This window comes from Cupressus sempervirens, chromosome 11 (assembly GCF_028749045.1).
Source record: "Cupressus sempervirens isolate cs-2001-9-10 chromosome 11, ASM2874904v1, whole genome shotgun sequence".
NCBI classification, from domain to species: domain Eukaryota; kingdom Viridiplantae; phylum Streptophyta; class Pinopsida; order Cupressales; family Cupressaceae; genus Cupressus; species Cupressus sempervirens.
In genome coordinates this window covers 28,924,185-28,951,302 of record NC_143128.1, presented here as the reverse complement: position 1 = coordinate 28,951,302, position 27,118 = coordinate 28,924,185, and the positions used below count along the sequence as shown (strand labels likewise).

Here is a 27,118-nt window from a genome sequence, read left to right as displayed (position 1 = left end):
AATCTGTAACAGTTTCTACATTTTCCCACAAATACATGAACCATGAGCTGTGGATTTTCTTGATATTGTCAGGTCCTATTTATGGTGGTAGGTTCATGCTTTTTCTTTGGCACTTTGGCTTTTCCCTTGGCCTTTGCACAAAATGAGCATACAAATTGCTGCATATAATGCTTAGCAAAACCCTTTTGATTTTAGTTTATCGTTAGATTCCTAAACATATAAATGGGTACATAAAATAATATTTTTACTAGTAGTGAATAAGAGTGCTTTTAGATTTAGGCAAGAGCCTACAATACAAGGGTAAATTGTGAGTTTCTTATATGGAAAGTCTTGAATTAGAATCTACTTAAGATTAATAAAAAAAAAATGAAAATAATTTACACATAATAGAAATTAATCTTGACTTTACCCTTTTACCAAAAAAAAATTTGTCAATAACTATTAGAAACAGTGAAAAACCCATGCCAGTCAAATCCACATCAGCTTCTATTATAGTCGCTATAGATTTTCTTACTAAACGGATATGGATGCTGTCCTCCAAAATAGGTCATACAACTCTATAAAATCCACATCTCCTTGTGGACTAAGTCTTATAGCTCATGCAACCATCCACTTGTCAAAAGCCTAGAATTTTCCTCTACTGGTTTTGTAGCTCCAATCCTCTATTTAGAGAGGCTATGAAATTGGATTTTTGGGTGTAGCTAGATCAATATGAATATTGCAAGTTATATTTTCTTGAGATTTGCTGTCACCATTTTTTGTTAATTCTTTGTTTTCAATTTTCTTCATGGTATCAGAGCTAGAGAAAAAATTAAAGTTGTTGGACAATGTTAAGAAAAAAAATGATGAATTAGAAGAGAAAATGAAGAAAGTAAAAGAAGAAAATGATTTGTATTTAGTTTTGAATTGGAGGGAAAAAGTTATTTAGGGTTATGAGATTTTCTTTCTGATTCATGGTTATTTGGAGAAATTGGAACAAGTTATAAGTGATTAGTGGGATTGGGAATCCATATTTCTTCTATTATAGAAGGACTATTTTTTTAATGGTAGAATCATACATTTTGGGAGCTTGCATTATCGGTTGTACCCGACACTTCAAAAGTTTTTTTTTTCTTCGTTTGACATATTGATGAACCATGTATCTAAAAAGTATTCCTAGAGAACTAGTGAGCACAGTGACTAAGCACCCATGTGACTCGGTAGATGGATTATTTTTCATATGGACTCAATATTAGTGTGTATGGAAAATTCTAGAGTTGGTTTCCCTATCATTAGATCAATGGTTCTGTGAAGTTTGAAGGGTTTGTGTTAATCCAAAACCACTTGTTTAAGTAAATCTATTGAAGGGTTTGTGGTAATCCGAAACCATATTTTTAGGTGAAAATCCTAAAAGTCTTGAAGGGTTTGTGGTAAACCAAAACCACTTGTTTGGGTGAAAAGCCCTAAAGAAGGGAAAAATAAAAGTTTCTATGTTGTGAATGGGTACCTCAAAAGGCTTAATGCCGGGACCTATCATGTTTAAATTTCTTATTGTAATTTTGCCCACTCAAAGATTCTTTAGTGGTAGAAATTAAGGGAGGGTGTTAGAAATAGTGAAAAAGCCATGCCAATCAAATCCACATCAGCTTCTATTATAATCGCTACAGATTTTCTTGCTACAGATATGGATGCTGTCCTCCAGAATAGGTCATACAACTCTATAAAATCCACATCTCCTTGTGGACTAAGTCTTATAGCTCATGCAGCCATCCACTTGTCAAAAGCCTAGAATTTTCCTCTACTGGTTTTGTAGCTGCAATCCTCTATTTATAGAGGCTATGTAATTGGATTTTTGTGTGTAGCCAGATCAATATGAATATTGCAAGTTATATTTTCTTGAGATCTGCTGTCACCATTTTTTGTTAATTCTTTTTTTTCAATTTTCAATAATAACACTGTTCATTAGAAAATCATTGTATGACAAATCTCCCACAGAAGCATCAAAGACCACTTCCAATCTCCTTCACCTACAGATGATCTCGAAGGAAAGATGATTCTCGAGAAGAAATATAATATGATCATATTTCTCTTCAAGATTATCTGCAAGTGAGGGAGATCTGTTCATATTTTTTCAGTTCATTCTCATAGATTTTTAAAAAAGAAACTGTATCATGACACAGTAAATAAACTATGAGATATTGAATCCACGATACAACAATTTAAATAAGCATTGAAAAACTTTTTCATATTCCATTCCAGTCCACATTCCATTGGAATAAAAAACCATTCGCATTCCCCACCATTCCAAAACCCAAATTACGTTCCAATGATAGCGTGAATGCACTCGCAAGAAATGAGAACCAAAAAACAATTAATCATTAATGTGGAATGGTTAGATTGTTGTAATCCAAATTAATAGTTGGATATTATATTAATACTATTTGTTGGTTGGTTAGTAGATAAACTATAACATGTTAATTCACAATTTGATTTAAAGATAGATTCCTCTAATTTTAAGATAGAAACTATTTACAATAGTATTTACAATAGGAGAAAAAATGAAAATGTGTATTAAGGTTAGATTTTAAAGACTACAATATATTATATATAATTAATAGATATATACATTATATAGTATATAATATATGTAGAAAAAGTTCAACTTCAATTTTAAAATATGAACGATTTTATAAGAAATTAAAATCTTGATATATTAGAATATATATATATCGAATGTAGTATATAATGTATATATAACTAGTAGCTAAGGATAGGGATAGGATTATTTTATAAGGCTTATTAATCGAGTTGAAATGGTTTGTTCGAGTATGCTCTAGTGCCTAATTAGAAAGGTAATATTTTATGATTAGCATTTAATTTGATATGATGTTTAATTAGCCTTAAGTTTAAAGTTTACTTGAATGTTGTTTGGGATAAGGTTCATTTTAGTTTAGTGTTCCTATTAGGGTTCCATTTGGTGTAGATTAAGAGTAAATTAAATTAATTATTAGGGTTTGGTTTTTTCTTTTTTTCTTTTATTGATTAAGTTAGACTCCATAAATTCACATTTAACATTCAATTTTGTTTAGTCTTAAATTCCAATATTGTTTAAGATGACATTTATTTTTATTTAATGTTGATGTAGGTTTAGTAACAAGGTTAAAATATGTTTAGGGTTACCTTTTAATATGGTTTAGGGTTTACTATTTATTATGTAAAAGTCCAAGGGTTCAATTTGATATAGATATATAATCAAGACTTAATTTTATACAAGTTTATATATAAAATCTCCTCTTCCCTCTCTGCCTTTCGTGTCCTCCATTTCAAGATCCCATATCTTTATTTCCCTCTCTAGGCCCCTATCAATTTCTCTACATTAACCTCATCATCTCATTATCTTCCCATAAATTTATATCTCTCTCGAGTGCACTCATGTCATGTATCTTTGTCTCTCCCTTATTTAGGACCACTATCTCCATCTTCCCCCCTATATGTACTAATATACTTATCTTTTTTTTGTTTCACTATATATTTCACCCTCTCCCTCTCTATACATGTACTAATATGTCCCTACCACTTATTTTATTATCTAAATGGATATGTCTCTTTTCCATCTATTTGAATATTTATATCTCTCTATCTCTCTCTTTCCATATTTATCATTTATCATTTTCTCCATCTCTCTATTTATTCCTTTCTATCGTATATATACACATTTTATGCTTCTCTCTCCCTATACATATCCTCCTTTCTATTTATCTATTAGTTGCTCTCTCTCTCTCTCTCTCTCTCTCTCTATATATATATATATATATATATATATATATATATATATATATATATATATATATATATATTTGTGATTTACTATCCATTATTGAAAGGGTTAAGGGATAAATTTTGTGTACTTATATAATTAGGGTTTAATTTGATTTAGGTTTATATGCACACATTCTTTTGCACATCTACCTATCTCTCTCCCTTTTTCATCCTTCATTTGCATATCCCATATCATTTTATGAGCCTCACTATTCCCCTACCCATCTCTACATATTAAACTCATTATCTCATTCTCTTCACATATATTTTTGTCTCTGTCAAGTTATCTTTCTTCATATATCTGTCTCTTCCTCATTTAACCTCACTCTCTCTATCTAACCTTCTATATATATCTAATATACTTATCTTCATTTATTTCACTATCTTTTTATCCATCTCCATCTATCTTTGTTCCTATGTATACTTATATGTCTCTATCACTCTATCTCTATATCTCTTCCTCTTTGATTTGAATATTTACATCTCTCTATCTCTATGGATCTCTGTATATTTTTTTCTTTTGATCTTCTTCATCCTTGTATTTATTTATCTCTATCATACAAAAATATACACATTCCATGTTTCTCTCCCTATATATATCCTCCTCTCCTAGATCTACCTATTAGTTATTTCCATCAATTTCTTTATGAGTTTTTTTTCTATTGAAATTATATAAAGTCTCTAGAGCTCTTTTTCCCAAGTGGTAATAATGCAAAAAAACACTAAAAACACATAAGTTATGATTTTCTCTTTAAAAAAGGGAGAAACAATAGTTCAAGAATTCATCTTTATGGAAGCTCATTTGTGATACAAATGACTATGAATTGATTTCCAATAAAAACTTAGTTGGGAGACTTGTATAATTAGGAGAATACAAGATAGATGGAGAGATCCATTCTTGTTTCAGTAAAGGTGTATGAAAGTGGAGCTATGAATGAAAATATCAAGAAAAATATTTTTGGTTTGATGTTTGTATCGGTTGTCCTCTATGGTTATGAGATTTGGGGTAAGAGAATGAAATACCATGAGTGGAGGAAAGTAGAAATAATTCAAAAACCTTTAATCACTAGTTCTCTTGAAGTTAAACCAATGGTCTTATACAAATCCTTTTTTCTAAGGTGCAAATATTTCCAATGTTAGTATTATCAGTAATTCATTTTCTAAGATACCTAAAGAAAGTGGAAAACATGGATGAGAATCCCTCGCCCAAAATGGTTGTTGAAGAAGAATTACACCATGGGAAAGTGACTTGAATGAAAAAAAAAAAGTTGACGAACAAGGGAAAATCAATTTTCATGATTTCCTTAATACTATTAATGAAAACGGGAAAAAGTTAATGTTAGAAAAAAAACCATGACTACTATGAGGACTAAATAAAATTTTATATAAAAAAATACAATGTATCAAAGAGTTCAACCTCATGTTATAGCACAATGAAAAAACTTATCTTAGAGTTACAATTTTGAGAAAGGTTAAAATTATATTTACATACTTGAGGATTGAATCTCATCATTTTATATGTGAAATAAGTGGATGGATAATCCCCAATGAAGAGTGGGGAGAAAGAACTTGCACTTTCTGCTATAAAAGGGTGGTTGAAATGGAACACTACTTCATCTTTGAATGCTCAACATATGAAGACGTTCATCCAAAGGTATTTTGATATTGGTTCATTTTAATTAGTTATTTTAGAAGGCAATGATTCATTAAATAGAAAATTTTCTAGTAAAGATTCATAATAGAAGAGTTTGCATCAAGAGGAACATGAATATGTGTCAATTTTTTGATTCCTTGATCCCTTAAGTTTCTTGGTCTTGTGGACATCATTAGAACTCCATTCTTTTATTATTCACTAGATTTTTTTTCCATCTAATTTATTATGGCAGCTACAATGGTTATTCTATAAATGTTATTTGTTCTTCTCCTTTATCCAAATATATTGTATACCCAAAAAAGCTACCAAATGCAATTGACAAAAAAAAAATAGTAGAAAGGAAGAGTAAATATTTTACAAATCTATTATCAAAGAAGGGGAACAACTCTATTTACTATTAATGTCAAGTTACTCTAGGTTGATGTAGTGGAGTTGTGTTGAGCTACACATTGAACCTCTTTGAGAACTTGGAATTAATTCCAAGTTGAGAGGCTACTCTAACAAATCCATGTGTTTTAACAATAATAAGATTAAATGCATAACATATTTAGAGCTTAAACATTATAGATGCAAATAATTTTTTTAAAATTAATTCTTTGTTGAATTTAATTGTACAGTGTTGAAAGAAGTTAAAGAAACATATCTAATATGGCTTCTATACCAAATTATAGGTTTGAGTAATTTGTTTTAAAATAAAAAAATTCATTAAATTTTGTTTTTCAAAATTTGATTGCATATGTTTCCATGTCCAAAATCTAAATATATAACCTCCTAAGTTCATCATTGGATTCAATTAAACATGAAATGATTTTTTTGATTTCTTCTTAAATCTTGATAATGAAACCTTGTTGGGCTTCAACTCCACCACAACACTTCAAAGGAAGTTAAAAAAACTAATGTCCCTTTTATATATTAATTTTAAGTTACACACAAAAATAGGGTCATAGAAGGTTTGAGACACTAAAATAGTGCCTAATGAACAAGAATTTATATAGGGGTGTAGTTTGCAATGCTAAACACACTTAGATCATGGTTTTAGTCCATGGAATTAGAAAGTTTACAGTTTCTTGCATTAAGTTTCGCTATATATTAGAGCTTGAAGTAGGAAGAACACAATATTTTTCCAAGTTGTAGAAGTAATGAATTGCTACAAAGGTTCTTAAAGAAAAGTTGTAATGATGTAACTCGATTGAAAAATTATTTGGATTTTCATCTCTTGTTTGGTTCTTTGCATTTTAATTAATGATTTATCACTAAATCATGCACTAGGATGCTTTGAGTTTGTAACATTATTTGATTTATAAGATGTATCATGTTTCTATGATTGTTTTATTTTAATATCACTTTGGTTTTAGATCAAAATTTCTATTTATTATTGGTCTAGTATGATTCTTGAGGAGAGAGCCTGCACAGGTAACACAATCAGATTGAGGTTGTGGGTAGTTTCCCATGGTCTTGGGTTTGAAATTGATTTCAAGTTAAAGAGGTGGGATGACTAATGCATGAAGGATCTTTCCCTAGTCTCACCCTTTCTTGCACATGTTGTAGGCCGCTGGACAAGGTCACATGGATGCCTCATAAAAAAAGATTCTTGAGGAGTGATCTTGAAATAGATTTGAAATATCAATATAAAATACTATAGTGAACTGTTTAGATGCATGATACTATGTCCTCCCTATTACATTTTGACTCCTTTTTGACAAAAATTGGTCAAATTTATGACTCATGTTGGTCAAATTTTTGACAAACTATTTTGTCACTATTTTTGTCATAAAAAATTCAACCAATTTTTGCTTTGGTCAAAATTTTGACCAAATTGACAATGATTTTTGTATGTTATAGTGATATATCCTCCTTTTCGATCACCAAAAACACTCATTGCCATTACTTATAGTGATATGTCCTCCTTTTTGATAGAAGAGATCACTATATGTTATAGCGACATCTCCTCCTTTTTTATCACTGCAAACACTCATCATGATGACTTAGAGCAATATCTCCTCCTTTTTAGTAGAAGAGATCATTATATCTTATAGTGATATCTCCTCCTTTCCAATCACCAAAAACACTCATTTTCATTACTTATAGTGATATCTCCTCCTTTTGGAAAGAAGAGATCACTATATGTTATAGTGATATCTCCTCCTTTTTTATCATAAAAAATACTCATACTTTGGGTTGTCCTTCAAATCCCTTCTATATTGGTCCCTCATAGTCTTTATATGTTTGGATGCTCTTTTGAGAAGTAGGGCACTATCCAAAATGCTTTTTCCAAAGAGGTTCTCAAAAGATGTAATGGGAGAATTTTTTAATTTAGGACTTTGTTCATTCCACTTTTTTAAAAAAAAATTGTTAGATCAATAAATTTAATATAGTACAATAAATGGAGAAAAAAAAAATATTATAGCAATGATATGAAACTACGTACCTTGACATATGGTGGGTCCAAATAACTTCAATGTCATTTCAAAAAGAAAATCATAGAAAACATCATTTCCTACAAAAAAACCATTGGATTATAATTCCAAAATGAGTTATGTATAAGTAAACTACTATTACACTATAAATAATAACAATTTTAGAGCACCTAGAAGCTTTGGTAATTTTAATGGAAACATATTTTTTTTGTTTAGCAACAATGTCCCTACAAATGAACTAGTACAAGTGATATAGGCTGCGTCTCTATTGTTCTATCAACTATAGGTGAGTCAATTAGTGCACAAATAGGTCCATGAGTATAAAATCAACCCAAAAATAATAATAATGCATGATTAACACATAAAAAAATATAGAAAAACAAGGTTTTACCAGTTGTACTTGGTATACTCAAAGATGCATGCAAGCTCCTTGTTGCCAAAAATGTCATCGACAATATTGGAGTGGTGACTAAAGGAGTTGTCTGTACTTCATCATGACCTAAAGAATACATTATTAGCAAAGACATTTGCAATGGATAAAGATCAAATGGGATACTAGCTAGAAGCATCTAAAAATGAAAATTAAGTGTTATAATTTTGATGAAATCAAACAATGTTGCACTAGTAGGGTCACAATCTTCTGTTATTGTTCATATTGTTTCACATGTAGCTAGTGAACTTCATGTACAAATTATTCCATTTGGAGCAATATATCCAACTCTCTCATAATATCAATATGGAATGATTGGTTTTTATGAGAGAAATGGATAGCTTCTTTTTATGGTTGCATATACAGATGATATGTATGGAATGATGGCAGTTGCAGCTGTGACTAGTTTCTATGGCTAGAAAGATATTGGGGTTGCATATAAAGATGATTATTAGAGGAGAAATGGAGTAGCTTCTTTGAATTATGCGCTAGAAGATGTTAATGCTAAGATTGTTAACAAATAACCTTTCCTCCTAGAGTCAGTAAAAATGATATTGGAAGTTTTTTGGTGCAATTAGCTTTGATTGAAAAGGGTATTTGTTGTGCATATGAATCTAGACATAGGTATTGATCTATTCTCTGAGGTATTGTAGCTTGGAATGTTGAACAATAACTATTTCTAGATAGCCACATATTGGCTCTCTTCCCTTTTGGACTTTGATGGACTTGACTATGAAACCATGAATTCACTCCAAGGAGTCCTTGCTATATGCAGACATATTCCAATTTCACATCAAGATCATACTTTTAGAGTTTAAGTTGGAACAATATTTACAAAACTAAGATAATTGATTTCCACTTGAATGCATTTGGACTATATGCTTATGATGCAATCTAGACAATTTCCCATTCAATTGACAATTTCTTGAGGAAAGGCTGGAATTTTCATTTTACAAGTTATCCTTAGCTCTCAAATTTAATTGGAAATGAAATAGAAGTAGGAGAGTTAAAGGTGTTTGTAGGAGGATCATAGTTACATAATATATTGCTACAAACAAATTTCACTAGCTTAATTGGTCCTGTAGAATTTGATAAAACTAAAAAATTTCTTGGTTCTACATTTTTCAGATTATCAATATAGTTGGAACACAGTTTCATGAGTTAAGTTATTGAGAAAATCAATCTAGCTTGTTCGTTATCCGTCCAAAAATCATAGTTTCCAAGTCACACATCCAACAAATTGTGGGTCAGAAAATGATTGATATAGTATGGCCAGGTCAAGAAAAACTAATACCATATGGATGGGTATTTCTTAATAATGGCAAGCATCTTTTGATTGTTGTGCCCAAAAAGATTGGATTTCAAGAGCTTGAGAATACAATGTAAGGTAACACCAACATGATGAAGGGCTTCATTATTGATGTGTTTGTTGTTGTAGTGGCCTTGTTACCTTATGCTCTTTTGTACAAATTTTAACCTTTTGGAAATGGAAAATCAAACCCCAATTATGATGAGCTTGTGCAATAGGTTGCCTCAAAGGTTGGTATGCAGATCTATTCTTATATTTGCTACTATACTTTAAGATAATCATCTACATGTTAGAGCTCTCATGTAATTCTCACATTACATTTTTTGGTGCACCAGAGTTAATTTCCATATGCATACTAGGGTTATCTTTGTATAACTACAGTAGTGCAGAAATTTGATGCAAGAACATGGTGTACAACTACTGCATTCTTTCTTCTCATAGGAGTTGTTTTATAGACTTTGGAGCATAATCAAACTGTGATTTTCAAGGATGTCTAGAGGATCAAGACACATTGTTAGCAAAGACATTTGCAGCATTGTTTATTCTCATTTGCAATGGATAAAGATCAAAGTTAAGTGTTATTTAAATGAAGGTTGTGCACTACAACTCTCACTATATTGACCACATGGTCTCATAGGTGTCACAAAATCTTGTAAGAAGAATATATACTATTTTAGATCATGATCCATAAGATACTATAACATATAAACATCTATTGAACTTTTATTATTTTTAAAGATTAATTACTGCTTAGCTTCAAAGAATTGACTCTAAGTATCAATTCTTCTTTTAGTGCCTCTATCTCCTCGTTATGTTTTGGTCGAGGACAAGGTTAAGAATTTCATCACTATAATTTTTTACAAGTTTATGGGCGATGAAGATGGGGTCATCACTACATGCGATGTCATCTACAAATGATGCCTAAGTTTTAGTTCACATTTGATCTACTGTCATGTTCACTTTTCCCTATCAATAAGTATCAAGTTGTGACATCAATATCAATAAGATTCCATCAAAATAACTCTAAATTCATAAAGAAAAGAACATAATAATATGAAATTTTTTTCTACATAATTTGTACAATTACACTAATTAGGTTTAGTTATGTTGAAGAAGGTGTGTGAGCTGGTACATCCCCACCTATACCTTGTGATGTATCCATGTCACCCTATGAAAAAGATTAGTAATTCTTAGCAATCAATAATGTAATGAAAGTAATATACTTACCCCAAAAATATATTAGTAAATCATGATTGCATCATACTTGACCTTGATCATATGTCAACATATATTTCATTGGTCATGTCATTGATCATCATCTTCATCTATGTCATGATCATCATCACCATCATCGTACTTGTCACTTTGATAATTATCATTACCACCACCATCTTCATCACCACCATCATCATCATCTTCATTACCATTATCATGACCATCATTGCCTTGATCATCACTATCTTTATCAACATTATCATGATCATCATAATCATCACCATCATTGTTGGCATCACCAAAATTATCATCTTCTTCTTCTTCTTCATTGTATAATAGTTGTTCATGATCATCATTTACTTCATCTTTTGATTCTTCAATATCTTCTTCTTCCATCACATTATACTTTATCAACCTTCCTCTTGGATCATGTCTAACAACAAATGATCAACCTAATTTATGTGGAATGCCAAAGTAAAATAATTGCTCACATTAGCTTGGGTGAAAATAGGGTTCATCTCAAACTAGCTCAAACGACCTTGTATTAATCATTATAAATCCACTATCATATTCAATAATAGTCCTATCAAGATCATTTTGATTCAACCCTAGCTTTTACCATTTGATAACAAATAGAATTAACTTGAATGAATTAAAGTCACACTCAAGTATATCATTCAAAATACCATAGTATCAATTTTCATATTATTGAGGATGTATATCATTTCTAGACAAAATATTGGTGACCTCAAATACTACACTTATCCCATAATCACAAGTTTTCTTCATTTTGTTTAACTTTTTTACATGAAATTTATGACCATCGTAGTACATAGCTTTGTGGTGTTTGATTTGCAATTATTGAAACTTGTCAAGATTATTTGCATCGATCTATGAGTTGATATTAAACTTATGAATTATGATTAGTAATCTTCTACATACCTTTCTATTTGTTAAGCCATATGCTAGATCAAATACCATTGGCATAACATTGGGATCTCCATTATAATGAGCTTTTTTAACTAATGATGCAACACTGTCCCATGTTAATGAGTGACCATTTCCTTGAGACTGCTGAATCCATATCACCATCCAATCAAGATTGATTGCAATATACAAATGTAGTGCATCCCACACATGACCAACTATAAAGAAAATAATTAAACTAGTTAGAAACAACTTATATTAACGATGGATAAGAATTAATTAACTACAATACCATCTTATCATTACCTCTCACTTTCTTTAATCTACCTTTCCCCATCAAGTACTCCCCTTCAAATCTATTAATGGAGTTGGGATCCCAAATGTGATCTACATGAATCTTTGATGCACACTTGAGAAGATATTCACTAATGTACACTGTGTTATGGTATACCATATATGATCCCTCTACCATAGAACCCTCAAGATGTTCTCTTTGCCTAACCAAGCCCTTCATAAATTTTAAGTACCTCTCAACCATCCACATTGGCCTAGTTTGTATAGGTCCACACAATCCAGTCTCCTCAAATTGATGTATGAGGTAGTATTCTTGAGCATTGAAAAAAGTTGAAGATCAACCATTTTTCATTTCAAACATAAGCTATCGAATTTTTCTCTTCCAATATTTTATTTCATTTTTTATCAATTTCTTTAGATGACAACCACCTAAAAGAGATTCAATATACAAAAACATATATGAGATTTTAGATAAAAATATACAATAAATTACATAAAAAGTAAAGTGAGTCATAAATATAATATATGTACAAAAAATCTAAGAAATAATACTTCTAACATCATGTATTTTCCAAGATCATATATAACTTGTTTAATACTATTGTCAAACTAGTATAGGAGAGATAAAGGTAAAACGTACTGCAATCATTAAAAAATGATCTTTTTAATAAATTATGAAATAAGACAATAGGTAGTACATGAAATTTTACAAATATATTATAAATAGATAACACGGCTTACCTTGATGAAAGTATGCCAATCATTTGTTTTCAATCTTGGTCCAAAATCACCTTTCTTTGATAGAAGACCACTTATATTTGTAGCAAACCCAATGGGAAATCTTGTTTTTTTAATGACTTCTTTTAATGCATCACTTTCCTGCTTCATTAATAACCATGAAAGGGCACTCATATTTATGTGGTCTCCATTGCTATTTGATTGAATGAAAATTTTTAATGCATGATTAGATTCATGAATGTCATTACAAATTTTGACAATTTTTTCTCTGTCATACCTTCCATCCAATATTTTCCATAGTGTCTCTGTTACATTCTTTCCAATATGCATAGCATCAAATAAATACATGATTGGGAGATACTTGTAGTCTAGTAACCTACTAAATTGAGTAAGACAAATTTTTATTGCTCTAGGAAGTTGGTCATTAATTCCTTGATGACCTTCATAAGCACCAATTACATCATTAATAAATAAAAGATAATATCAAAATATAAATTTCAAACTTTGGACCACAAACTAGACATTACCTTAGCAATTTAGTCGACCATATTCCAACCTTGATAGATGAGGTGTCATTCTTTGTGGCTTTGATGTTGTTTCTTCTTTTCTATTAAAAAGATGTTTTTCAGTAATTCAATATGTATGATTATTATGGATAAAGTACCTAAACTCATTGAACACTTGCTTTCCAAAACTTCTTGAATGAAAAGATTTCATCTTTGGATTACAAACTGGACATGCAAATTTTCCCTTTGTTTGAAGACCTAAAAGATCATGTATAGTTGGAGTTTGTGCAATTATCATGCACAACTTAAAATATAACAATAATGTGTAAGCACTATAACAGACCAAAAATATGTGACCTTAACAAAATAGTATATCACAAAAATAAGTTAGCCTAGGGGCATCATGTGTTGTCCATACAAGCATTGCGTGGAATTGAAATTGTCTTTGTCCTATTGGTCTAGAGATGTCATACATAGTGACCCCATTCCATAAATTCAAAAACTTGTTAATAAGGGGCTTAATATACATGTTCATATTTTTAACTTGGTACTTAGTAATTGAATGAATATAAACATTACACAATTATTATGACCATTTTGATGTATTAATATAAATTAATTTAGATAACTATTAAATTAAAAAAACCTAGTATAATCATTCACAATATTATGTGATCCCTCTTTATGGACATCTAAGGAGGAATGTTATTGTTAATAAGAAAAAAAAGCCACACTGAATAAACATATCACATATCTCCAAATGGATTGACATTGTCCACTACTAATAAAAGCTTGAGATTATGAGGTTATTCTTTAAAGTGTGGCCATATTTTTTCTGTCTTTAAATGCAAAACCATCTACAAGCATTGGCATAATGTCATCTCAACTTCTATTGTGTGTATGGTAATCCATAAATTGTGCCAAGCTAGTAGACCTGAATAATCGTTCAAGATGTGAAATAATGAGAATGTATCAAAGAACCTTGTGAGACACCTTTTTTTATTTTTTGATCTGACTGATATCTACTAATATGAAAATTATGACATTCTATTACAAATTCATGTTGTTTATGATATAGAATGTGATGATTGGGACATGCACGTATTATTGTTCGATACTTCATTCCAATTTGATTCATAATGGTAGATAATTTTCAATACGAATGAGGCAAAATGTTGATGGTGTTAACAAAAACTCACCTATCAACCTACAAAAAAAAATATAGATTGTTAATATAATAAATAGTAATGGTATGGTAAAATTGAAGATGACAAAAATGACATTACCTTAGCATACGTGACATTGCTACATTAGATAAACTATTCATAACCTTCAAGTTCAACAACACTATAGTAGAGAGAAGATTTTTTTGGGAGCCTTGGTATAGGGGCTCCTATGACTTCTCAAGTATAGGTATATCAAGACCATCTTCATCATCATTATCAAATGCGCTAGTACCATCATCATGATCATCTTCATTAGTTGTGCCGATACCATCTTCTTTAATTATGTCATCTAGCACTTTATCATCTTCTTCCATGGGAGCATTATCCTCAATTAGATATTTACACCTTCATGTTCCTCCAGTTGGAAATCCACATTCACCAATTGAATAAAATCATGGCCCCCTTCAATGTGATCATGTTGCCTACAATGGCTTTGGGATGTTGTGATTAGAATTCTTCAATTCTTTAAGCCTTTACACTTTTTGCAAGGACAATTATATTTATCATCTTTTCTTTAGAACTAATACCACAATCTAACAATTGTCTCATTAATTTTTTTTGGGTTCATATTGCCAGATGTGGTCTTTCTTCATAGGAGAATATATTTGTAAAATTATTAGACATGGTGTAGTAAATATTTATATCTTCACATATGGTTTTGAAATTAATTTTTTTTGAGTGTAATTAATGTGTATATCTGCAAAAGTATTGGACATTTTGTACTTAATGTTTATATCTACACATATGGTTTTGAAAGAAACATTTGGTCTAATTAATGTGTATATCTAGAAAAATATTGGACATATTGTACTTAATATTTATATCTGCACATATGGTTTTGAAAAAAAAATTTGGTCACCTCGCTCAAATTCACCTATATTATAAGCAATGAAAATTTGTCTTCTTACAATTCTCTTTGTGCTAAGTTGTCAACTTGCTCAAATTCACTCAAATCGAAGAAATTATATGACTTTGAATTTTCTTGTGTGCTAAGTGAAAGTAGTGGGCATACCTAGCTACAGGAAAACTCTTAACAAGTCTTGATCTTTGCTCACTTTCTTACAAAGAGTGAGCATATCATTTAATTGGGCAGTCAAATAAAGTGGGTTATACATAATCATCTTATGAAGTATGTATAATGATTGTAGAGCTTAACAATATGTAAAATGAACTCCATATGTCTTTTGAACTTTATGATTTCAGAGGTTCTCAATTGAAAACACTACATCACATGAAAGAGAAACCAAGGTTTGTTGAATGTTGGAGTTTTTTGTCAAAAGAGGAGATATTTAGCCTTTATTTGCAAGCATGTAATACCTAAATTATAATTAGTCTCTAGACAAATTATTTCAAAGTCCAGTTTTTGATGCAGAACTTGAGACGATGATTACATTAAATAAGGGTTTTAAGAATCAATTTGACATATTGATAAGCATTTTAAAAGATCTTACCTTCATAACTATTTCAATCCATCATGTTAATGATATGGGTAAATGTCCAATTTGCACTAATGATTTGTATTGGGAGAGGAGGTGGTTGAGATGCCTTTTCATCCAACCCATATATTCCATTCTCACTAAATTAAACTATGGTTGCTCCAACAATCCACTTGTTCGAACAAGTGTAAATGAAACATTGTAAATTGTATCCCCATATAATTTCTTTTTTATCTAGGTCCCACTAAAACCATGTGGCCTTCCACATCTATTTTTGCTTATCCCATCTTTATTCCACACATATTCATAATAGTGTATCTCCAAGTAGGATCTTTGTTCCAAATTCAGATCCATCTTGGGAAGAGAAGGATGATTAGGGAGGACAAGGGAAACTTAGGGTTTCTCTTTCCTTAAAATCTACCCCTATCCTCAATGTTTGGCATAAAATCTAAATGGGCAATATTTATTTGGTTTTAGTAGGGATTATAGGCCTATTTCACTCTTATTTGAGATTTGCATCCCAAAATGGTTGGGAGAGGTATATAAACAAGGGTGCCTCCATTATTTTGGTAAGTGTCCAATTCACTTCAAGGTAATGAATTCTAATCTTAGATCTCTCAACTATATTTTTACATCAATACTTGTGATCAAATGAAAAGAGCATCAAATCATCAAGGTATAAGGCATTATTTGTCAAATACAACCTCTATTACATATCAATGTAACCTTTTACCTATTTTTCTATGCACAGGAATAGGCAGTAGATGTGCAAGAAGAGATATAAATACATGTAGAAAAGAACTGCATTTCACAACTAATTTCATTGATTGTAAACAAAAAGAAATTGACTACCATCAAATCAGAATCTAGAAAATTAATATATATAAATTATAAAGTTAAAAATTTATCATGTACTTATAAAGAAACATAACATTTATAGAAATTCATTAGAAAAAATGAATTTTAATTGGTAGAGACTACAATGAGAGGGAGGGGGGCATGGACACGAAGGGAGATAATGCTAATGGGGAGGAAGATTATCTTAGAGAGGAGGAATGTAAGGAGAGGATGGGTGGAAATAGAAACATCACTATTAAGATGCCTGCAAATAGAGATGAGGATTTTGAGGGCAAGTCTAATAGGAGTTTGAAAAGAGGGAGAGATATCGACTCTAAGAAGGACAAGTAGGAGGAAGGGAAGGATAACATTGAGGAAGATGAGAAGTAGGGGAGTGGGTAAAAGAATGAGCAGGAAGTTGAGGAATATGGGTCCAGCTAGTACACATGTATGATTTCAGGCAAAGATGGGAGAGTAGTTTGGAGAAATTTTGATAATATTTCTACGAGGATGGAGCTTAAGAGAGAGATGATTAAAACTCTAGTTAAGGAGAATAAGGAGGGAAAAATTCAAATGGAGGAGCTAACTGACCCTGCCCTTGTTATTTTGAGTGAAATCACAAAGGAAAACCCTCAGATGGATGTGCTTAATAATGCTAAAAATAATTCTGTTGAGAGTTATTGAACCACTACATGGACTTTCCATGAAATCCAAGAGCTCAAATATAGATTGGGTAGACTAGAAAGGGATAATTGAAGCATGTAGAACAGGAAAATAGAGGAGGAAAAGGAAATGGATAATAGAGTGGAGGAACCGAAGAGTAGAGTTTAGACTATGGAGGGAACTCTGTAGAGAATTGCTAAGCAAAGCTATAACATTCTAAGAGAATCAAATGCCAACATAAAGGTGCTCACAAACAAATTTGAAGAACATAGGGCTAGTAAGGAGGATGGCCAATATCCCAACAATGGAAAGGATAAGCCTCTGGAGGACGGTTCGAGAAAGAGAACCATATCCAACACAAAGAAGAAGGACATCCAAGAACTTGAGAAAGATCTTTTAGACTTGAAAGAGGTGGCTCAAAGAATGACTAAGCTAGAGATTCAAGCTATGAAAATCCTCAGAGAAATTGCCTGAGCCTTTCTCTTGGGCTTTTTGGGCTTGTTTGCTTTACTTCCCTATTTATTTATGTTTTTTACTTGTTTTCCTATGGGAAGCTGTTACTTCTGTCAGTGGCTTTTATGCTGATAATACGTTAAGCACTTTATCTATGCTTTTATTTTACTATTGTAGGGTTTCAAGGTCCCATTAACACCTATTTTCCTTAATAAAAAATCAAGTTAATATGAATAATCTAAAAAATGTCACAATAATACTTAGCCTACCAAATGAATGCCTTCCATTAAAAAATGGACTTGTTGCCTTAACTTAACATAGTTTTACTGTAACTAAAAGTCATCTTTCACCTTTTCAATCCAACTACATCTCGGAAGCTTTTTAATTTATCAATTTTCAAACTCTTTAGCATTGGATTGCATGATCTGTCCACTTCTACAAAGATGTTTGAAAGAAGAAGATTGTTCACATAATTCTTAAGATCCAAATTAAAAAATAATGTTGATGAAACACTAATGAGCCTATTTTCATATGTAATTTAAAAGTAGTAAGAAATAAAATGCATAGACCCACCCCAGGTTTCAACTCACATCTTGGTAATAAAAATTTACGGATATCCTCAAGATAGCTAGCACGGGCAATGAGTTTAAGACCAAAAATAAAGATCAACTATATATGTAGTGCATTGATCAATATATATATATATATGATTTTACAACGTAATCTTGTCTATCTACTATTGTCAATATCATAACTTTTGTCAGCAACTAGCTAAGTCTACTTGATTTGTTTATATGATACAATATCATCATGACGATAGCTTTTTTTTTGTGGTTTATGTTCTATCAACTTTGTCTATCATGCATATTCGCTGATTGCTTTAGGATTGGGAATTGGGGGATAGAAAATTAAATTAAACTAAAAAACAAACTCAAAGTGTTGTGTTTCATTCAGAAAAATCTTCTTGGTTAAGATCATGGAATGGGTTTTTTGGGTTGTAGTGCTAGCTTTAGCTGGTTTAGGATTACTTCTCTTAAAGGTTACAAGAGATATATGGTGGATGCCACTGTAGTTAAAAAAGTACTTTGAAGCCCAAGGGATTGGAGGTCCTTCCTATAAGCTACTCCATGGAAATACCCTTGATATTGTTAGAACGACTACAGAGGAGAGTTCTAAGCTATCAATGTCAGGGCACAATATAACTCCTTCAATTATTCTTGTGTATCATTAGTAGGGGAAAACTCATGGTTGATATATTTTATACTTAATTTTTTTTGAATTTTTGAGTTCTAAAGCTTCATAATCACCATAGATTTTCGTTTCTATGAATTTTATCACCAGACAGTGTCTCTAGTTGCAATCATAGTAGAAGGGGAAAAAACACAAAAGCATCCTAAATTTAAAATAATATTTGAAGGAAGTTTTGCAAATTATTTTTTGGTAATATTTTGCTTGAACTTGTTCTAATTATGACTATTGTACTACTTGAACACATTTCAATTAGCTTTTTGAACAGCTTGTATTTCATTTTTAAAAATTACTATCATTGTGATTGGAGTAGTATATAAGAAGAGGAGGATGTGAATCACCAATTCATTAGGCATTCATTTAATTGTAATATAGGTCAGGATTACGTTTACTGGTTTGGGACCAAACCCAGACTTTTATATATAATGGCCTAGAATTTTATAGCATTCAGATGAAGTCCAACATAGACATGTATGACTAATATAATGATATGAAGATTTGTTTACAATGATTTAATTGGGGTAACGGGAGATTATAATTGTTCGAATAATTTGAAAGATGAGAATGATGACACCAAAAACTAATCAAACATAGAAACAAAACCAATGGATTGTGATTTATTTGTGGATGGATAGACATGACATTTAACATAGAAGAAAAATATCAAATTGATAACAGTAGACACACATTTATAGGTTAAATCAATGATACCAATTCTTATAGAGATTTTCTTTCGCTAAATAACTCTCTTGTTGGGCAATCAACCAGGTGCTCCTAGAATAATGAATTCCAACTGGAAGAACTCCCTTGTTGGGCCTATTGTTCAGTAGGAGATCCCTTCTTGTGGCTTGCCGTAAGGGGATTACCTATTGCTAATGGGGAGAAATATTTTCTTCATTAGGGTTTTATGCTCTTGAATGGAGATCCCAATAAGAATAACTTTATTTTGGAACCCTTTGGTTGGTACTTTCATGGGGGTATTCTTGTACGTACAACCTAGCCCTTTCCCTAGCACACTACCATCGAATTCACAATTGCTATAAAATCCGTGTTTGGAAGAAATATATAGTTTTGATGTCAATGGCACTGCATAGGAAAGTAAAAAAATAGTAAATCAAGACATCACATATATGGTATCCGCTGGAAGCATGGAGAAAAATTTTAAAACTGAATCCTATCCAATCAACCACATACCTCTCATTAGATATGCCCAATATCCTTAGCTCCAATAGCTTTTGCAATCCTAAAATCCTCAGCTCTAATAACCCTAATTGTGCCACAGAGATGAAATAACAAACAAACAAACTTTTCTCTATTTTTTTATTTGAACCTGAGTTGGTCAAACTTTTGACCAAATTGTGAAACTCTAATTTGGTCAAAATTTTGACCAACTCGGGTATAAAAACAAAAAAAGGTATTGAACAAGCCAATTAAGAGCTTGGTCGAAAATTTAGGTGGAAATTTGACCTATAATGTACTAGTGCCTATCAACGAAATTCTAAAATATTAAATTATCTATATATTATATTTTTGTAAATTTATCAATTTAATTATTTCATTTTAAACATACTTTATACAATATAAAATACTCTACTTATAAAGCTTACAATTGATTAAATTTGTATAGTTGCAACTTTTTTATAATATACTTTTCAATATCTTTATGATAGGTTGTATATTCATCTTGTATATCAAATTTTCTTTCAAGATTCTACCCTTTTATAGCTTGTGATTGCATATATATACAACATGTTTGAGAATATTGGAGCATTGATCACTACATTTTTCTATAAAAATGATAATTAATTTTCCTCCAAAATAAATGTTGTGAAAGGTGTTATCTTCAATTGTTACTTATCATTTTTTTGTTTCATTTTTCTTTTTAATATATATTCTCTTTTTGTAATTTGTTTTCTTTTTAGTTCTAGTTTAAAGAATGCCCACTAGCAACAAAAAATTCTACTTGTTCATTTTTTCCTATTTGAATCAATAATTTTCATATATCATTATATAAATATGAGAAGGTTCAATTTAACAAAACAAATGTCCTTATATGTATATATGTATACATATACATATATGTAAATGCATTGAATGAATTTGAAGAGAACGTTTCAGAGAAATTTGAATAACAATATCTACATCTACATTTAAAATCACTTAATGGTTCATCATCAAGTTGGTTTAGGCAACTTAGGTTGTGAACATTATAAAACACTAATCTTCAAAATAAATCAAGGTAGGTGATAAAGAGATGTTGATGTAAACATTTCCATACAATTCTCTCCATAAATATTCCTACAAATTCCTTAATAACTTGGATTGTAAAAACTTATTGCTCCTTACTAACATTGAATATTTAAAACATGTTGAATTAGTTTCTCTTTATGTAGTTGGTCCTTTTGGATATGTTACTTTAAGATTCATACAAACTGGTTAATTAAACCTTTTTTTATGAAGGTCCTATGCTTACCACTTATCTCATTTGCCAAAATAAAATTCACATTTCTTTGAATTAGGAATTAATGGACAATCTTGAAGAAGCAAACAATAAGCTTATATAGGCTTATGAGAAAATTGCAAGACCTTTGTTTGAGAATTTTTTAAATATATGCCAAAAAATGACATTGAGAACAAGTTAAATTTTATCAAAGATGAGACCACAAAAGGACTTGAAATTTTAGTGGAACAAAAGAAGTTAATTTTTGTCACAAATGACAACTATAAAGAAAATTATATATGGAAAATTCTAGCTTTCCAATAATTTAACATAATAATAATAAATCTTTTGCAAAATATATATGGAATAACATGTTTTCCTTTTAAGCTCTTTCAATGAGAACTATATTATATGGTTCCTAGGTTACCATCGTAATATGATTTTAGTATTCATTAGATACACAAAAAAATGTTTCATACGCATCATAAGAGACGTATAATTATTGATATGATAGATTTGTGTGATATATTTATAAAAAAATATTGATAAATAATAGATATGTGAGATATATTTGTGAACATAATGCAGTGAAGAATTGTTACTTATGTGTATTGTATTTGATACATTAGAATCCAAGATAATAATTCTATAGTTAAATCAATTCAAAAGTAATGTATAAGTATTCCAAAAGTTATTATCACTAATATTAAGAGAACCTTATAAAAGTAAGGGGATCCCCCCCCCCCCCCCCCCCCCCCCCAGGTCCCCGCCATACCCCCCTCCCCCCCTCACCTGCCTCCCCACCTTAAAAGCCTCAACTTTCCTAATAATTTTTTCCAACAATGAGATGAGAAAGAAGGATAAACTCGTAAGGATTTTGTATTAAAGAAAATTAAGAAACACAAAATGATAATGATAGTAATAGTTAAAATTCCTATCTAAGGTGAAATGTTTGATAAGGATCAAAGAAAATTGTCACATGGTTTAAAGTAGATGTCAAACAAACCCAATTTGACACTCAACCAATTGTTCCCTTTGAATAAATTTAACAAGCTTTCAATGTTTGAGGTCTTTCTTTGTTAGTAGATATTCTTCCCACTTTAGCTCATCTCGGTGACTCTTTTAATGACCTTGTTAACTTTGAAGCTAATGACACTCACCTAGAGACATCTTTAGTACAACTAGATGGACAAGTTTTCATTGTGTCTGTTAAGTAACTCTAGATACAAGGCAATGCTTCCCTCACCATAAAATAGAAAAATAATGACATCCTTCTCGAAATTCTTGCAAGAGTGTAGCTTAATGTGAACATGAAATGTTCCAAAACAAATATGTATATATGACTTTTTTCAAAGTATTAATTTTTTTAATTTAATAAATTTGATATTATATTATATATAGACCTAGTATTATATATTTAAAGAAATTCAATTAATCACATATAATATACTTTGATCTTTTGAATCTAACCTTACTCATTCTCAATTGTACTAGTGAAGACAATTTTTATATTTATTATCTATACATCCATCTTTAAATCAAATTGTAAATTAATGTATCATAGTTTATCTATTAACAAACCAATAATAATTATTATTAATATAATATCAAATAAAAATTCTTATCATGCCACATTAACGACCAAATGTCATTTTGTTCTCATTATTTCTTTCGATTGCATTCGCGCTTGCATTGGACTGTAATTTGGGTTTTGGTAAGGGAGGGAAGGCGAATGGTTTTTGAGTCGAACGGATTGTGGACTGGAATGGAAAGTGAAAAGGTGTTTCATAGCTTATATAGCGTGTCATGGATACAATGTTTCATAGTTTATTTACTGTGTCATGGATACGATTTCTTTATTTCATGCAATGGAAAAATCTACAAGAATGGCTGAAAGGAATCTGAACAAATGTCCCTCAGCTGCAGATGATATCGAAGAAAAATTTGGTCCCATCAAAGAAGAGGAGGTTCCTCCAAATTACAAGCACTCCGGATTTGACAAATGGCTTTTTTTTGGAATGTGCAGCTTTATTGGCTCTTATAGCAGGATTGCTTTCGAGCCTCATAGTCGGGTCTCTGAAGAAACGTTTCATTTGGGGGTTAGAGTCATGGAAGTGGTTTTTGATGGCTCTGCTTGTTTTCTCCGGGAGACTCGTTTCTGGCTGGATAATTCGTGTGGGGGTTTTCGTAATCGAGAGAAATTTTATTTTGATAAAGAGGGTCCTCTACTTTGTCTATGGAGTGAGGAGTAGTGCGAAGAATTGCCTCTGGTTCGGCTTAGTTTTGCTCGCTTGGCATCTCATATTTGATAAAAAGGTAGTAACCGTTCCACACTCTCGTTTTTCATAATTGTTCTTCTCAATGAAAATGCATTTTATTATAGTCCATAGATAATGCCAATTCTAGTTTCTGGTGGATTGTTCCAATAAAAATTTGTAGCAGGCAATACTATTGGCAGTTTATTTATGTCTTAACAGAACGCCATTGCCATTTAAACTGGCATCCTCACACAATAAGATCCACAAGCACTCTTGATCACTACTATGGACTGGAAATTGGTATCCCAGTTCCTAACCATACTGCAGTCTGCATGTACCCATTCATGTGTTTGGTAATTAAACCATGAACTAATACCAAAACGGCTCTGCTAAGCATCATGTGCAGCAGTTTGTATTGTATGATCACTTTGGTGCTAATGCCATTGTTCTCAAACACCTGACTTTTACAAAAGCACCAAGGAAAAAGCATGAACCCACTAGCATAAATAGGACCAGAGAATATCAGGAAAATCCACGGCTCATGGTTCATTTACTTCTGGGAAAATGAATATGTTTCAGAATTATTTTTTCTTACTTAAATTAGAGTCCCATCTTTTGCAGTTATATTGAGGAAGATGACCTGCTGAAGTTAATGAGGAAAACAGAGGTGAGCAGAGTCTTTCCCCAATTTACAGGAGCCTCAGATACAGGAAGGATCACTGAATCGTCTCTTGCAAACTGAGTGGTATGCTATTTCAAATCAGTTCCATACTGCTTTTAAGTATCACTCCCAACATATAGCTAGATGTGGTTTTGTTCGGAACGTTGTGCTTATTTCATGTTCTTTTGACCTAATTTTGCTGTTTTATTCCGATGAAAGCAGCACAAAATAAGTTAAACTAGGCAATACTAATTATCTAGTTCTATTAGCTCTTTCTTGGGACATACTGACTAATGTATCTTTTTTGTGGCAGATGAATGTTTTTGAAGAAAGGAAATTACTTTCCCGGTCTCTTAATGACTCCAAAACTGCAGTTAAACAGCTACACAGACTCATCAATGCAGTTGTGGTTATAATCATAGTAATGTTCTCTTTGGTACTTCTGGGCATTGCCAGCACCCGTGCTATTGTTATAATATTAACTCCCCTTCTGCCTGTGGCTTTCATGTTCGGAAATACCTGCAAAACAATCTTTGAAGCCGTTGTGTTTGTATTTATCATGCATCCATTTGACGTGGGTGATCGGTGTATTGTTATGGAGTTCAGGTAAAAGTCATCCTTCTTACCTTTCACAAATGACTAAAATGAGTGAAGATTCACCTATGAACAAAAAAAGAAAAAGTAGAAAATGTTACAGATTGGTTTTTGAATACAACCGTACAACTAATTGATATTTGAATGGTACAGATGGTTGTGGAAGAAATGAACATCTTCACTACAGTGTTTCTGTTGAGTGATAACGAGAAAGTATACTACCCCAACTCAATATTATCCACGAAACCAATCATTAACTATCATAGGAGTCCAGATATGGGAGAGAGTTTTGACTTCTTCGTGGATGCTACTACTACTGTGGAAAAAATTGCTGCGCTTAAGAAGAGAATAAGCAGGTCCTTTTATTTGTGATTTTTTTTAGCAATGGTATAATATGAGGCACAGTTACACATAAATCTGCAAACACCCTTACATACGAAATACTTGATTGGGTTAATCACATAAAGTTTCTAGAAATTTATTCTTAAATCTCAGCAACAAGAGAATCATAAACAAACTCATCTAGGTCCATTGGTCCACTTTGGCCTAAAGGCCAGTAAGGTTAGGTTAGCTTATCTTATTTATGAAACAGGTATTTCCTTGATTTGTATGAATATTTAGGCACTGTGTTTGTTTATGCAGCTATATTGAAAGCAAGCATCATCATTGGCACCCAGACTATAATTTGTTTACTAGGGAGATTGAGAACACTAATAGGATGAGAATGGGCCTTTGCCTTAGACATACAATGAATTATCAAAACATAAGTGAGAGATCAAATAGAAGATCTGCATTGCTACTGAAAATGAAGGATATGCTTGAGGAACTTCAAGTTGAATATCAAATTTTGCCTGAAAAAATGCCTGTTAAGTTTGTTGGGTCTACTGTAAGATGAGATCCTCATTCATTTCTAATGAGTTGAGGTAAATAAAGAATAACAATTTTTATTGGAAGTGTTTCTTTTTCTTTGTTTTTTTTTAATGATTGTTTCATTACTTATCTTGGAATCTGCATTGGTAATTATAATGACAAATTCTTTTGGATTGTGTTTTGCAGGGAACAAAGCTCCATTGCTTTGTGCACAAGGTACATGTTTCTGGTTTTGCATGTTCTTTGCCAGAAAATAGAATTTCTGAGGTATGAAGTACAGGTAGAAATACATTTTATTTACTAGTATTATGGTTTCTTTGAATATAATATTTTTAAAAATTTGTATGCTATGGTAGTGAGCTAGTGAGAGTAAACTTCGCAGCAATTGTCACTCAATATCTTCAGCATTTTTGGCTTAGAAAACAAGGTGAGGCCTCTGTATGTTATGATTCTTGAATGGGCACAGATTGTCGTGATAGCTTACAAAGTTCGTTGGGACAAGGGGTGCTATCATGCAGATATTTCTGCAACCTTTAAAGGAGTTGATATGCTCTCTCTTTTTCTTGCTTGTAGTTTCCCTCTTGCAGATTATTTTAAAGATGATGTTGCTATCAAGGATTCCATGTTTTTTATTCTAGTTGTAGGGAGTATGTTCATTTGTTCATATGCAAAGTCTTCATTTACATTCCTAACCTTTCCATTATAATATTTTGATGAATTTGTTCTATCAATTTTGGCTAACTATATCCTTTTAAGGACATTAAATTTACCTCAGCTTATCTTATTTATGAGATAAACATTTCCATAGATTGTTTTATTATTTAGGTGTTTTGTTTGTTCATGTAGCCATATTAAAAGTAGGTCTCATCATTTACACCCAGAATATAATGTGTTTATCAGGAAGATTAAGAGCATTAATAGTGTGAGAAATTGGTTAGCAAAAGAAATTGGTTTTTTCAAGGTTCCGTATATTTTCATCTTTCTTTGGTACTCTCCACACTTAAGCAGAGGTGAATATTTTTTTTTGTGGGGAATCTTTCCATTGTCAATTTGCATACTGTTTCTATGACTACTGTGGAATCTGCACTAAAATTTACAATGATGATTTTTTGGATTGCAGGCAACAAAGTTATATTGCTTTTTA

General features: G+C 31.3%; 1 protein-coding gene across 1 annotated transcript; it reads left to right on the top strand.

Moving 5' to 3' along the window:
- The first annotated feature begins 23,236 nt into the window (after nucleotides 1-23,236).
- On the top strand, nucleotides 23,237-25,120 carry LOC149528070 (mechanosensitive ion channel protein 6-like). Its single transcript, XM_089807999.1, has 5 exons — nucleotides 23,237-23,363; nucleotides 23,618-23,929; nucleotides 24,069-24,202; nucleotides 24,545-24,673; nucleotides 24,824-25,120. The coding sequence occupies exons 1-5, from the start codon at nucleotides 23,237-23,239 to the stop codon at nucleotides 25,118-25,120; spliced, it is 999 nt and encodes a 332-aa protein (XP_089664125.1).
- Nucleotides 25,121-27,118: the final 1,998 nt, after the last annotated feature.